General features: G+C 33.3%; 1 protein-coding gene and 1 non-coding gene across 8 annotated transcripts in view; both read right to left on the bottom strand.

Annotated features, from left to right (window-relative positions):
* The window catches only part of nahoda (DOMON-like domain-containing protein nahoda), an 86,436-nt gene that overhangs the window by 674 nt on the left and 71,840 nt on the right, over window positions 1-13,922 (bottom strand). For 5 of the 7 annotated variants that reach the window (XM_073090438.1, XM_073090441.1, XM_073090437.1 and 2 more), the window contains 9 exons: window positions 13,717-13,882; window positions 12,935-13,164; window positions 11,801-11,992; window positions 10,971-11,118; window positions 9,407-9,623; window positions 8,551-8,783; window positions 7,854-8,011; window positions 6,980-7,341; window positions 871-2,599 (listed from right to left, as the gene is read on the bottom strand). In XM_073090438.1, the coding sequence (XP_072946539.1) occupies window positions 2,368-2,599; window positions 6,980-7,341; window positions 7,854-8,011; window positions 8,551-8,783; window positions 9,407-9,623; window positions 10,971-11,118; window positions 11,801-11,992; window positions 12,935-13,164; window positions 13,717-13,882 (1,938 nt within the window). In that variant the 3' untranslated portion in view covers window positions 871-2,367. Of the gene's footprint in view, window positions 1-870; window positions 2,600-6,979; window positions 7,342-7,853; window positions 8,012-8,550; window positions 8,784-9,406; window positions 9,624-10,970; window positions 11,119-11,800; window positions 11,993-12,934; window positions 13,165-13,716; window positions 13,883-13,922 lie in introns of those variants that run through there. The other 2 variants (XM_073090442.1, XM_073090443.1) reach the window with 1 other exon arrangement.
* TRNAR-UCG (transfer RNA arginine (anticodon UCG)) lies at window positions 3,477-3,549 on the bottom strand. Its single transcript has one exon. It is a non-coding gene; the product is annotated as a tRNA-Arg (tRNA).

The following is a 13,922-nucleotide window of genomic DNA, read 5'->3' as shown; positions in this document are numbered from 1 at the left end:
GAAAAGCTTCGCTTACATTTTAATTTTAATTTTAGTAATTACATTATTGATTCTAAAAAAATGTTTCAAATTTAATTGTGGAAATGAATGTTTGTCTGTATGTCCATTATAGAAAGAATCGTAAACTATGCATTTGTTCATGTGGTGATCTTTAGCAAAATTGTTGTGTATGAACTATGAACCCACGAAGGTTTCTGAGTTAGTACGACCAATTTTCAACAGATGGCGCCACTATCATTCCAATAAAGGTACAAACTTTCAGTTATAATTTTTTTTAACGCAGGCAAAGCCGCGGGCACTGCTAATTTAAAATGAAATAGACTGGCGCTTAGTAATTTTGTGGTAAAAACATATTTAGATACCTAATATGTAAAATTATAGCCATAATTATAATATTGTTACACAAACCACAATAAAATAAACCATTAATAAACCATTAGTACCATCATCATTATTTGTACAACCACAATTCGAAATTTGTCAATTTAGATTTGTAAAAAATGACAAATTTTGAATTTGGTCTTTTGTAATTTTCCTCTGAGTGAAAACATCGGCATTTATACATATCTGTAAACATAAATACGTATCTGATATAAAGATTGACTTTAAGAAATGTTAAATCCCAATGACGTAAATAGCGTTATACCAAAACAATTTGAAATAATTAAATAAATAAGTAAAAGAAGCAGCCAGCACTACTAATTATGATTATATAATTATATAATATTAAAATTATACTAACTGCAAGAATATACATACATATTACTTTAATTGTTAGTCACGAAAACCAAGCCACAATGAAAATAATAATTAATTAATATTTACCTTATGTAAGCTCAAAGCAACTGCGAACATATTAAATGAAAACAGTTTTAATTAAATATTATTTATTTTCCTTCCAACTTGTAGACATTTTTAATTTTAATTTGTACGAAATCAAATTTTATTTCATTTAGTCTCCATAACAATGTTAGAGGTTACAGCGCCATCTATTGTTGATTTTGATAAACAGTTTACGTTTTCTACTGGACGATAGATGTCACTGAACTCAATATTTATGTGATCCCAAATATTTTCACATACTAAGTTTAATTGAAGACAAAATTAATTGTTTACTAATGTACTATACAACTAATGCCAAAATAACTACATTAGAAAGGCCAAAGTTTATATTTTTAACTTCGTCTTCAATCAATACACACAAAATACGCTAGAAGCCCAATTAATAATATTTAAACTATTAATTTCGATATAAATATATTAAAAATAAGCGCACTACATTGCAGCAGTATTATTTAAAAGCACTTAAAAAGTTTTAAAACTAAGCATTTCTATTCCAAAGCTACCAACACTACAAATTCCCGCTTATTTTTAAATACAGACTAAAAACATTGGAATGTCAAAATACAGCTTAAAAAATACATTATTAATTAATCATTTTGTACAATATTTTTTATAAAAAAATACATAGAATAAATTCGTCAATTATTATTTTGCAATTCTTGAACATTCTTGTACAACATATATAAATACTTTATAAATATATTACTTTATTTTTGAAGACTTGTGTCCTAATAATTTATTTTAAAGCTTGCCACCTTAGCGTTCAAAAACTGGTATTTTGCTAAAGAACCTATATATACAGGCTTAAAAACAATAATCATTACAATTAATTATATTATTTACAAAAATAAGTAAAAAACATAAAACTATATTTTCACTGTTATTTTGTAAGTAAAAATTTTATAATTTAATTTGATCTACATACAAAAAACTACTGAAACTACAAAAAACATTTAACAAATTCTATTATAATCGTAAAAAATGATTACATACTTACTATACATATAAACCATAACATAATTTCTTACTTTAATTGTGAAGATTTTGAAAGAAATACCAACTCTCGCAAAATAAAAAAAATCAATTAATGTGTCGGTTTATTGTACCTTCACCTATATTTTTTTTAACTCTTGCTAAAACCTCAAAAATTATATTTATCGCTACATTGCATGGCAATCTGTTTCATGTTTTTCCCTACACATGCTATCCACATTTCTTACACAATATAGGAGTAGCAAAAGAGGATGCAGTTCATCTGTTGTTAAGAGGCCCCCTTGAACATCTGTATATGTGTAACTAATTACATATAGAACAGATACCTAATCACAAATGGCTCGCCACTACTAAGGACTAAAGTGATCGCTTCGTATTTAACTTTTTTCCTTAAACAGCGTTACTAGAAATAAGTGGTAATCTCACCAATTGAACCATACTAGTCTACCACCTTAAACGAAACGATACTACCCATAGAAGAGAAAATCTCGGAACCGTTTTTGTTGTTTTTTCTGTTCCATGATACTACCCCTACTCCCTCCCGCGAACATACACCCGCACCATCTCACCTTCATGCTTGCGTTGCGACGGCATGAAGTAGAAGTCCGGCTGCGAACCCCCCGGGGGGCCCATTGTACCCCCCAGGGGACCGTGGGAGCCCCCATGAGGACCCCCATGAGGTCCCCCATGAGGACCCCCATGAGGACCCCCATGGGGCCCCCGCGGCAGAGAATACGATGCACGCTCACTGCGGGGTCCGTATCTGTTTAAAATAAAAAATAACGTCATCGACCCACTTTCCCACTGCTGGACACGGGTATCAGTACTCTTAGGCTCAATTTACATAGCCGCGGAATGGAATGGAATCGAATTTTTGCAAACAAATTCTGCATAGCATAATGAACTTTATGTCAATTGTGGCGAAATCCACAGACGGCGCCGACAGTTGTTTAGGGAATTCACGAGAATGCGCGAGGATTCCCTGGAAGACGCGCAACCTTTTTTTTGGCACGTATTTAGTTTGTACATTCCACAATTGACGTAAAGTTCATTATGCTATGCAGAATTTGTTTGCAAAAATTCGCTTCCATTCCATTCCGCGGCTATGTAAATTGAGCCTAAGTATGAATTTATACGTTTGCTCGAAAACGTTCAATGTTTACGAATTCGCGCACACAGCGCTCCCGTGGATCTTATCGGAACTAAAATTTACCATTATGAGTTTTAAAAAACTGAATAGTCATTGTAAAGACATTTAATTTTACAAATATAAATAGAATGCATTTATTTTTACATTTTTAATTTAGTTTTGATAGCGTTATAGTTTTTTGAAAACGTTGAACGTTTTCGAGCAGAAGTGAAAATTCGTTCTAAGAGTACTGAATGAAGATAATAAAATACAATTACAGTACAATAGGATACAAGTTTAAAATACTCGTAATAATTTAAATACTATAGATATTATTTATTAATCAAATAAAAAAAAATAAAAATACAGAATCGAGAAAGTCCAAAATAATTTTTTCTCATAAAAATTAAAACTTTTCAAAAAAAGTGTAAATTAATTTTAAAAAAATTAAATTTGTAATATAAATAAAAATAAAGTCATTAATGTATAAAAAACACATCCAGACCAATCTCGACCGTGACAGGACTCGAACCTGCAATCTTCGGATCCGAAGTCCGACGCCTTATCCATTAGGCCACACGGTCATATCAATTGGTGTTGAAATTCTTCATAACTTGATACTGTATATTGATTTAGTAAAGAAATACTTCATGATTTTTATTAGCATTGCTTAGAAGCCGCCTGGTCAATTATATTGTGCAATATTATTGAGCGTTTAGGATTTATATTGAAAATTGCGCAAAGATTGAACGAAAGTTTGAGCCAGTTTAATTTTTATTGCACCATATTTTCTTATTGCATTGTGTAGGGTCAAAATTGCGCAATATTTTTACTCAAATTTCTTTTTTTTATTTAACATAGGTTCTTTACAGTGCAGTTTTTAAATGTTAATACATATACCGCCACTTCATGAGGTGTTTCGTTATGGAGAGAACTATTCTCAATCAATACTATTCTCTATTGTGCAATTCGTATTATTGTGCAATATAATTGCTCGTTTGGAGTCAGAACGCCTTTCAATCTTATTGTACTTAATAAGTATCGTACAATGTTATTGTAAATTATATTGACATGACCTTAATCATTATATTGACATCACACTTTTATTATAAACCAAAATTTTTTTGTCAAATTTTTTGTATTATTTTTAAATTATCCATATGTTAATGGACCGTACAAATAAAATAACAAGAAAACAGCTATTCCGAAAATAGCATTAATTAATAATTATATATCGAAGGTATTAGGAATTTTATTTAAATAAAATGTAAATATATAATGTAAATTGTTAAGGAAAACCTTTTTATCAATGTCTCTTATCAAAGGGTAATAACATTATGATGTGGTAACATAGTTAACATTCCGGGTAGCATTACCTATTAAATACCTACTCAATTAACTTATATTTTGCCAATTTTATGCCAAATTAACATTTGACAATATTCAGGTCAGTATATAAGTAATAATTAGGTCCATTGGTTATAAATAATTGACATTTATCAACTTAGGTATGGTCCGATTTTCGTAAGTATCAAATCTGACAATTTAAAAGAAAAAGAAATGATTTTTTGAAAAATTCGTGCTCAAATTTTATTTTCTACCTATAGGCATAGATTAGTAAAGATTACTCACGCCTAACAAGAAAATGTACCCAGTTTTGAGAATTGAAATAGTTGCGTAAAAAAGTTTTGCCACGTCTCCTAGCTAAAATGTCCCTAAAATATTTGAAATAATTATTTATTTATTACGTAATTATTACGTAAATTAGTTATTTATTCGTAAATTTTCTCTAAAAATGATTTTATTTGTCAAGGATTCAAAAAAAGAACTTACTAAAATCTTTACTAATCTATGCCTATAGGTAACTTAGTGACGTTATTCTGAAGCTAATATGGCGGACAATTCAAAATGACTAACTGATCAACCATTTTATATGCGTTCCTGTGATATGAGTATCAAATGAAACGGTTTTATTAATCAAAAACAAAATGACGTTACTTTAAAGTAGTGAAAGAGTTGGTTTTGGCAAAGTTTTGGCCAAAATCATAGATTAGTAAAGATACTTCGCCGCCTTGAAATTGAATGAAGCCACAAACGGCTTATTAGTAAGTTCTTTTTTGAATTCTTGAGAAATAAAAATATTTTTAGAGAAATTTTACGAATAAATAAGTAATATTGCGTAATTTACATAATAAATAAACAATTATTTCAAATATTTTAGGGACATTTTAGCACGGAGACGTGGCAAAACTTTTTTACGCAACTATTTCAATTCTTAAAACTGGATACATTTTCGTGTTAGGAGTGAGTAATCTTTACTAATCTATGCCGTCTCAGCCGAAACCCTTCGTGGCCGTTCGGGTATGTTCGGCTGTACTCGGGTGTGTTACTTAAACTTCGTGTCTAATTGACCTTAAGTCAAGTTATTCTAACAAGTTAGATTTTTATTTTTTACGTACAATTAAATAAAAAATCGCTTAAAAGATTCTTTAAAGATTCCCTTTGTCATGAGTATACAGCACCAAGCACACAAACTAATACACGAACACCCAGACCCAGAATATCCAAATTCATCATTTAGATCTGCTTGGCCCGGGATCGAACCCTGTAACCTCTGCGCGTCAGACCGTCTTAAAATAAAAAAAAGTTTTATTTTGTTTCGGTTACGGTTTCTAAAGAAACTAGAACAAAAATCAAAGGCTCAGTGTTGGTTTCGACAAAAAACTAGTTTCGATTATACACTAAGTACCTACTCAAAAAATATTAAATATGAATTTGTCCGTCTCGTGGTGCGCTTAAGTAAGTAGGTTTTTTTTTTTTTATAATATAGGAGTAGCAGACGAACATGCAGTCCACCTGGTGGTAAGTGGCTACTGCCGCCCATGAACATCTGTAATCAACCCCAGATAGGATTAGATCCTACCTGAGGTCGGCCATAGATGCGCCGCTACCCCTGAGGACTAAGCTGGAACGCGTCGGAAAAGTCTGTCTCCCTTACCACACCCTTCAAACCGGAACACAGCAGCGCCTAACACTGCTGTTATTAGGTAGAAATAGGTGTGGCGGTGGTGCCGCCGGAGTCGAACCACAAAGGGTTCTACCACCTTCAAGGTACCTAAAAAGCTTGTTTTTAAATCATTTTTATTGAAAATAAGTAAATGTTATAATCTTCATTTAGGTTAAAAATAGTAGTAACCTACGGTGATCGAAAAAGTATTATCATAGGTTACTAAACTCTTTGGTAATGTTTGATGATTTGTTTTTGTCAAATATTTAAAGAAATAAAGATGTTTGAGCTATGAAAATAAGATTTTATTTTTTAAAGTATTTCACGATCCTATATTTTAACAATTTTAATGTGAATTTATTTTTCTTTTATCGCTTCTAGAAATATTTATTTTCATTTTATTGACATATTCGACATTATTGATAATTATTTATAGTCCGATTCATAATTAGGTGTCCAAAATGTAAACAAAGGTGTTGACCTATCAAGAAAATATGTGTCAAATGGCAGTTTCTTATTTTTGACAATATTAAATTAATACATCGATAATAAGATAATAATCTAAATAAATTAAAATCAATTCACATTTTCCAATATTTATATTAACTCAATTTCATTTCATACAGTAATAATAATAAAAAACAAGATTTATGAGAGAAAATTAAATTGTGATAATGGTCACACAATCGGCATCCAAAACATTTTTTGTGCCGCCATTTTTAAGTTTCGTAGTTGATATTATTCATTTTCGTGATCGTGATCGAACTCGAATTTTTTCTAGTTTTCGTAGCGCGTTTTTTTAAATTGTGTGCAGTTATTAAGTTTTTGTTTTATGTTGAATTTTGTGAAAGTTTTCGTTTCTTGTTAATTTGTTAAGGTTTGCAATACCTGTCATCAAATTTTGACAATGACATTTCTTTGTTTACATTTTGGACACCTAATTATGAATCAGACTATAGGAAATTTGCTTCGCGCTTCGACATAAAGTATAACTTAAGAAAACTCACCCATAGTGTTGTGCCCGTGGTCGTTGCAAGGACCTAGTTTCGTGGTAGTACTGCGCAGCACTATTCGGATATCGTTTCGCGGTACCATTAGTTGGAGTTTTACTTCCATTCCTATGTCCGTTAGCTCTGGGCGTTCTTTCTTTATGTTCCTTGTGATCCGCCATTTTGTGATGGTCCGCCATCTTGTGGTCCGCCATTTTGTGTGCGGAAGAGGGTCGCGGTGGAGGGGGGCTTGTGGGTCTTATTGGAGCCCTAGTAGATGTAGTGTTTGTGTATTTGTCGTCGTTTTCAAAGGGTTCGAAAGCGTAGTTTGTGTTCGCTGTCGTGTAGTCCTTCCATGCGTTGTTCGGGATTAATTGCTCCTGGAAATGATTATGTTTTTCTTTCATTTTTGTACATTGTTCTGTATAGTTCAAAAAAACATACATGCTTACATATATTATGTACCTACTCGTAGAAAAGTGTATGTATATAAAATAATAAATAAACGATGACTTTATTATTTTATTCATCGAATTTTAAATACCAATATTTGTTATAAATCGATTATTATTCGATTTATTTATAGATTATTTTTAACAATTCGATTATATTAATGAGCGATCGGCAACGCTCGCCTCGAGATCCTATCTCTGCATCTAGGTTTTATTGGTCGGTCAATTGAGTATTAAATTTCCAAAATCGATTATTTCTTCAATAATCGATTATTTTTACAACAATTGATTATTTTTACAATAATCGATTATTTTAACAATGGCGATTATTTTAACATTGTCAATTATTTTTACAATAATCGATTTTTTATAAATCGATTTATTTTTAACAAACAAAAATCGATTTTAGCTAATCGATTTTTTCACTCCATCCTACCCACCTTCCTAGCACGTGTCCTGGTGGCAGCGAGCGTACAAACAGCCTGTAGTAGCGCCAACGCTAACAATGCGCACACGCAACCCAAAACCACCCATAATCTGGGTGCGGAACCCCACAGCACTGTCTGCTCGGGGACCTCTGTAGGACGGGTTGATATCACTGGAAAGTTTATATGAAAGGTATGAGTGAATTAGCAAAGAGTCAAAATAGAGGAAATTTTCAGTAGTTATAGAATTATGAATGTAATTTTTATTATTAAAAATAATATTCCGTGTATTCTAACTGTTTTAGGTATTAAAATATAATTAGGCAAAATTTAGTTTAAGTTATTATAATATTGTAATAAGGTTTAAATATTGCAAAATGATACCATTGCAAATGACGATTTTACAATAAATCCTATAAATAAATTATGTGTCACATCGGCGCGCACAACTCCGCCTCACTAATATGTTTTGGGTTTTCTTAAGACGCAAACACGCGTGTGTGAGTTCGAAAGAAGTTACACTTCTTGGCATATTTAATAAAAAAAATACACCACAATAAAATGACTACAAAACAAAAAACACGAATTATCCTACACGACACCTTAGCGATATAGTGTCAATTTTTATTGGTCGGATTTATAAAAATCACTCATAACTTTTCTCAAACACCCCAAAAGCCATATAATTTCAATAATAAACGCATATACTTACAACTTTGCGGCTCAAACACCAAGAACTCGGGATCAACATTCAAGTTCCCCACTTTCCCCACAGCCAATACATCTCGTACTACCCGTTCCCACTTCTCACTATCGCTGTCCTCTTCTGTCGCGTTGGGTGCGAGCGAGACGCCGCTATCCAGCGAGCGAGCGCTCGAGCCCTCTATGAGGTTCGAGTCGATTGATTTAAGCGTTAGTTCCGCTATTATTGCTTTGGTTTCGTTCCTGGAAGTATAATAAGTACATTTTATTATGAAATATATTATTATATGGTAGAACTCTTTGTGGTTCGACTCCAGCGGCACCGCCGTCACACCTATTTCTGTTATAACAGCAGTGTTAAGCGCTGCTGTGTTCTGGTTTGAAGGGTGTGATAATGGAGACATACTCCGAGGCGTTCCAGCTTAGTCCTCAGGTAGGAAATTAATCCTACAGATGTCCATGGGCGGAAGTAGCCACTTAACATCAGGTGGACTGTATGCTCGTCTGCTACTCCTATGTTATAAAAAAAAATCTTGCGATCTGATGCTATCGAAAACTATATTGCAAAGTCTATAGTGTCTGTATTTGAACACCGACTACTTTCAAGGCAGAAATAAACCACGAAGCAACGACATCTATAAAACCACTACTTAAGGGTTCGCAATTCCTTCAAAAAGTCACAAAAAATTACCATAATATCTTAAGAACATCGCAAAAATCGTCTCATCCTTAAAAACACCTTATGCAGTTAACGAAACACCTTGTGAAGTAGTTAATTATATTGACATTCAAAAAGTGCTTTGTAAACCTATTTTGAATAAAAAAATTGATTTGATTTGAAAAAAAAAATACAAATTAAAACTCACTGCATAAATCCATTAACAGCGACAGCCTGGAAGCCCTTAGTCCTGCCCAGCTCAGCTCCCAAGCTGTTCACGACCTGCGCACTCAGCTCCTCGTACTCCTTGCTGCCCAGCGCTGGAGGCTTGAAGCTATCCGCTAACCCAGTTATACGTATGTACATCGTGTATGCTGTTGATCCTGGGATCGCTTCCTCTGTTGTCACTTCTTCTTCTGTTGGCTCTGTTGATTGTTCCATAACCAACAATTAATAATAAAAAGAATATTTTAAAATAATTTATCATTTTCTCTATACATATAAATAAAATTGGAGTGCCTGTTTTTAATATTGAATTAACCGCTTTTTACTAGGTACATGCATATGAATATACATACGGTACATAGACCAAAATAACATTTTTTACAATTTTTGTCTGTCTGTCTGTCTGTCTGTTTGTTCTGACTAATCTCTGAAATGGCTGGACCGATTATGACGGGACTTTTATTGGCAGATAGCTGATGTAATAAGGAGTAACTTTGGCTACTTATATTTTAGAACTAGCTGTGCCCCTGTTTCTTTTTAACGCGGGTGAAACCGCTGGACACGGTAGTTATGTATAAAATTATAAATACATAATTATATGCCATCCAAAACATAACTTGTAAAAAAAACCAAGTCTCGCAACTTAGTTCTTCTACCGTAAAATGTTGAGATCCATGTAATACCAAGTCGATTAATATATTCATTCCCTACTTAATTTAATAAAGAAGGTTAATTTTTTACGTAATTAGCTAACCTAACAACATCTTATGAGAACATATCAATATTACAAATATTTTATATTTTAAATAATTAGATTGACTTGGCAATCGTAGTTATATAAGACATACGTAATATAATATTATTATGGTACTTGTGTGATGCGATGTGATTTATAAATCATTTATAATTTACATTATAATACAATAATTATATACAATCAGGTGTATACTGAGGCGGTCTTAGAGCGGTGTGCGACCGTACTAAGTGTCGTCATAAGAGGGGCGCCGTTTATTAATGAGGCTAGGCTATTAATTGAACAACTTCTTAAGCTACTTGGCTAAAAAATACGTATTGTGTGACGTAACTATAGAGTAAGAGCTAAAAAAACGTCGCCAAGAACTAGGGAGCGCCACCATGAGATGTCGCACCACCTAAAAAGTAATCTAGGGCCGCCACTGTCGATATAGGAAAATCAAGAATGGGATACAAGGCTGAACTTTGTTAAGTTAAATACATTTTGTGTTATTTATTTAAAAAAAAAATCTGGTTAAAAGGGCCAAAATGTGGCTTCGAACCTTAAGTCGACTGTCGTTGTTGACACAACTATAATAACGGTCACGTTTTATATTATAAGTAGATATTAGGACTTAATTATCAAATTTTAAAGGGAATACTTCCATAAATGCACGGTTGGAGCAATCGGGATTGCTCCTGATTTGATCCTTATTAAGAATATAGAGGATTTGTGCGTTAAAACTACATATATATAAGTAAGGTAACAAAAGAAAATATTAAGAAAGGTAGAAAATAAATGTTTGCTACGTTACCAGGGCCACAGGGCTTGATGCAGATACGATCATCGGTGACGTAAGGGATTTGCTGATGTTTGTTCATCCGCTTGTTCACGGGATCGAACCCGCCACCCGCTACCACGAACATTAAGTAGAAACACGCCGTGTCTGTGAATGCTATGTCCTGGAAAATATAGACGTAAACCATTTTTTTTTTATAATATAAGAGTAGCAGACGAGCATGCAGTCCACCTGATAGTAAGTGGCTCCTGCCGCCCATGGACATCTGTAATCAACCCCAGATAGGATAGATATTCCTACCTGAGGTCGGCCTCAGATGCGCCGCTACCCCTGAGGACTAAGCTGGAACGCCTGGGAAAAGTAAGTCTCCCTTACCACACCCTTCAAACCGGAACACAGCAGCGCCTAACACTGCTGTTATTAGGTAGAAATAGGTGAGGCGGTGGTGCCGCCGGAGTCGAACCACAAAGGGTTTCCACCACCATAGATTAGTAAAGATTGCTCACTCCTAATAAGAAAATATAACCAGTTTTGACAATTGAAACTGTCACTGTCATCTATTTTCGTGTTTGAAATTATTTAAAAAATGTAGTTTTTGGATTATTTACGAATGACACGATATTTCTCCGCACTTTTTTTCGATTTCGTGTTTTTGTATCACTTATCTGCGCATGTCGGCATTGTTCCGCGTTAATTACACCATGACAGCTATTAAATGGCTGACAGAATTGTCAGCCGTTGAAGCCATTTAATGGCTTCCTTCAATTACAAGGCGGTGAGATATCTATACTTATCTGTTTAAAACATTAATGACATAAGGACGACTATAGTATCACTTAACCTACCTTCGAATCCCCAGTATTCCTCTTCCTAACGAAGCTGAGTGTGGTGATACCATCCACGAGGCTTCCAGACAGTTTCTCCACATTCTGATGACTATCCAGTCTTGGGGCTGAATACCCACTAACCCAGGTATCCATTACGAACGGTCTGTTGGTCCGAGGGTCCATCCAACCCACTATGGCGTCGGTTTGGGACTGGAAATATAAAAAATTGAAAGTGATAAAATGATCTATTAAAATATCTGGGAAATAATCATCATTAAAACTTTTTCCACATAGTATCCTCTTAAAATAAAAAGGGTTTTCATAGTTAACAATAGGCTCAAGTGTATATTGATAGATTTCACACATCTTTGAAATTTGTTTTTTTAAAACTCTTGGACATATGTAAAGAAAAAGTTTATTTTAATTTATTCTTTTTCTCCATGAACTTTTTTTACTATTGTCTATTTATTTGTGACGTTTAATTCAATGTCACATAAATTTAAATAGAAAAATGTTTTAGTGGAATAAAAAACGTTAAATGTCGTTTCTCTATTTTACAGGTTTGTTTATTTATTTATTCATTTATATCATTTTAATTTTATTATTGTACATAGAATATAGATTAATAGAATAAAAACTCTATTTTACAGAACAACAACATTCGTTTTTTTCCACAAGAAAGATGACTATTATACATATATGTTTTCTGACGATTTTTTTCCTTTATCGTTAAAGCTTTAATAATCTAGGAGTTACTAGCTCCCACTGATGGTCAAGAGTCCTTCACATAACAAGGAGGTATACTCTACCATGCTATTCTAATATGGATTGGTGTAAGTGTGTGGGTGTTTACTGTTTATGTACTTGTTTGTATTCACTCAAAGAGAATCCTATTTTAACCATTAATATAGAAATGTATTTATTTATTAAGATGAAAGTTATTTAAATTTTCACGGTGCTAATTTATTCATAAAATTGTCCCTATAAAATAATATTTATAGTTACGAAAGAACTAAAATACATGAGATTTCCGTAACTAAATTGTCATACTAAACTAATTGTCATATGTCTATACGATACGCTAATTCATTCATTCATTCTTTCGTTACATTTATTTATTCACTTGTTCATGTATTAATGAAAATAACTCACCATCTTCCGATCATTGCTAAACCCGATCCCAGTCCAAAGCTTACTCTGTTTGGTCTTAATAGTGAACTTCACCATATCTTTACCCCTCTTCAACCCCAGATACTCCCAAGACGCGACATAATCACACGTATTATTCGCCACATTACAATCTGCGGGTATCTTCCACTGAGCACCACATTTATCGTTATCTAGTGATTGAATGCCACCAGTTGCTGTGGTTTTTTCTTCATCTGCAAATAAGTTAAGGGTTTTGTACTGATATTGAGGAAATTATCACTTGTATTAATAGATAAAAGTATCGGTCCTAAAGTAAAGCCTTGGGATATCCCATTTTCTTTTGCTTACAAAAGTAAGTTGCGAATAAAGCTGTGCCAAATGCATGTGTGCTTGGTTATAGTGGTGATAAACTATCTGACTAATGGATAAAACCTTCCACTGAGGAAAGATAAAGTCTACTTTAAAATCAACTACTACTGTAAGTCAAATGGAGTAATAATATTTCGACCCCATTTGAGGAATATTTTATTTGTAAGTAATCTTTTAAAATAATGTATGAGATGAAATGGGTCCAAAATATAAAGTAGAAGAATATGGATATCCCCATGCATATAATATGGATATTATGAATAGTATATCTTTGTTACGTCCTTCAAATGCTACACTGTGGTAGTGGAGCTACTAGAGCCACAAAATATTTTACCACCTCTAGTACACCAAAAAACCTCTTAAAAATCGATTTCCTAAAGGGCACAATAACTAATAAATTCCAAACATAACCTTACCAAAGAAGTTAATAGCCGCGACTCCTCTCTGCATCCCATGTCCATGGTACTTGATCTCATCAGGTCGATAGAAGCCGGTACCAGCCAACTGACTGAACTCCTGGCCTCTAGCCCAGATCACGTGCATCATGTCGTCTACTAGCGAGTGGTCTGTTGGTTCTTTGGCCTGGGGGAAAGTTTGATTACGCAAATAAATAAAATGAAGA

Source organism: Epargyreus clarus, unplaced genomic scaffold, assembly GCF_041222505.1.
Source record: "Epargyreus clarus isolate Ecla_fem2 unplaced genomic scaffold, WU_Ecla_fem_2.2 ptg000032l, whole genome shotgun sequence".
NCBI lineage: Eukaryota > Metazoa > Arthropoda > Insecta > Lepidoptera > Hesperiidae > Epargyreus > Epargyreus clarus.
Note: the sequence above shows the minus strand (reverse complement) of the source record. Positions and strands in the feature narration are given on the sequence as shown.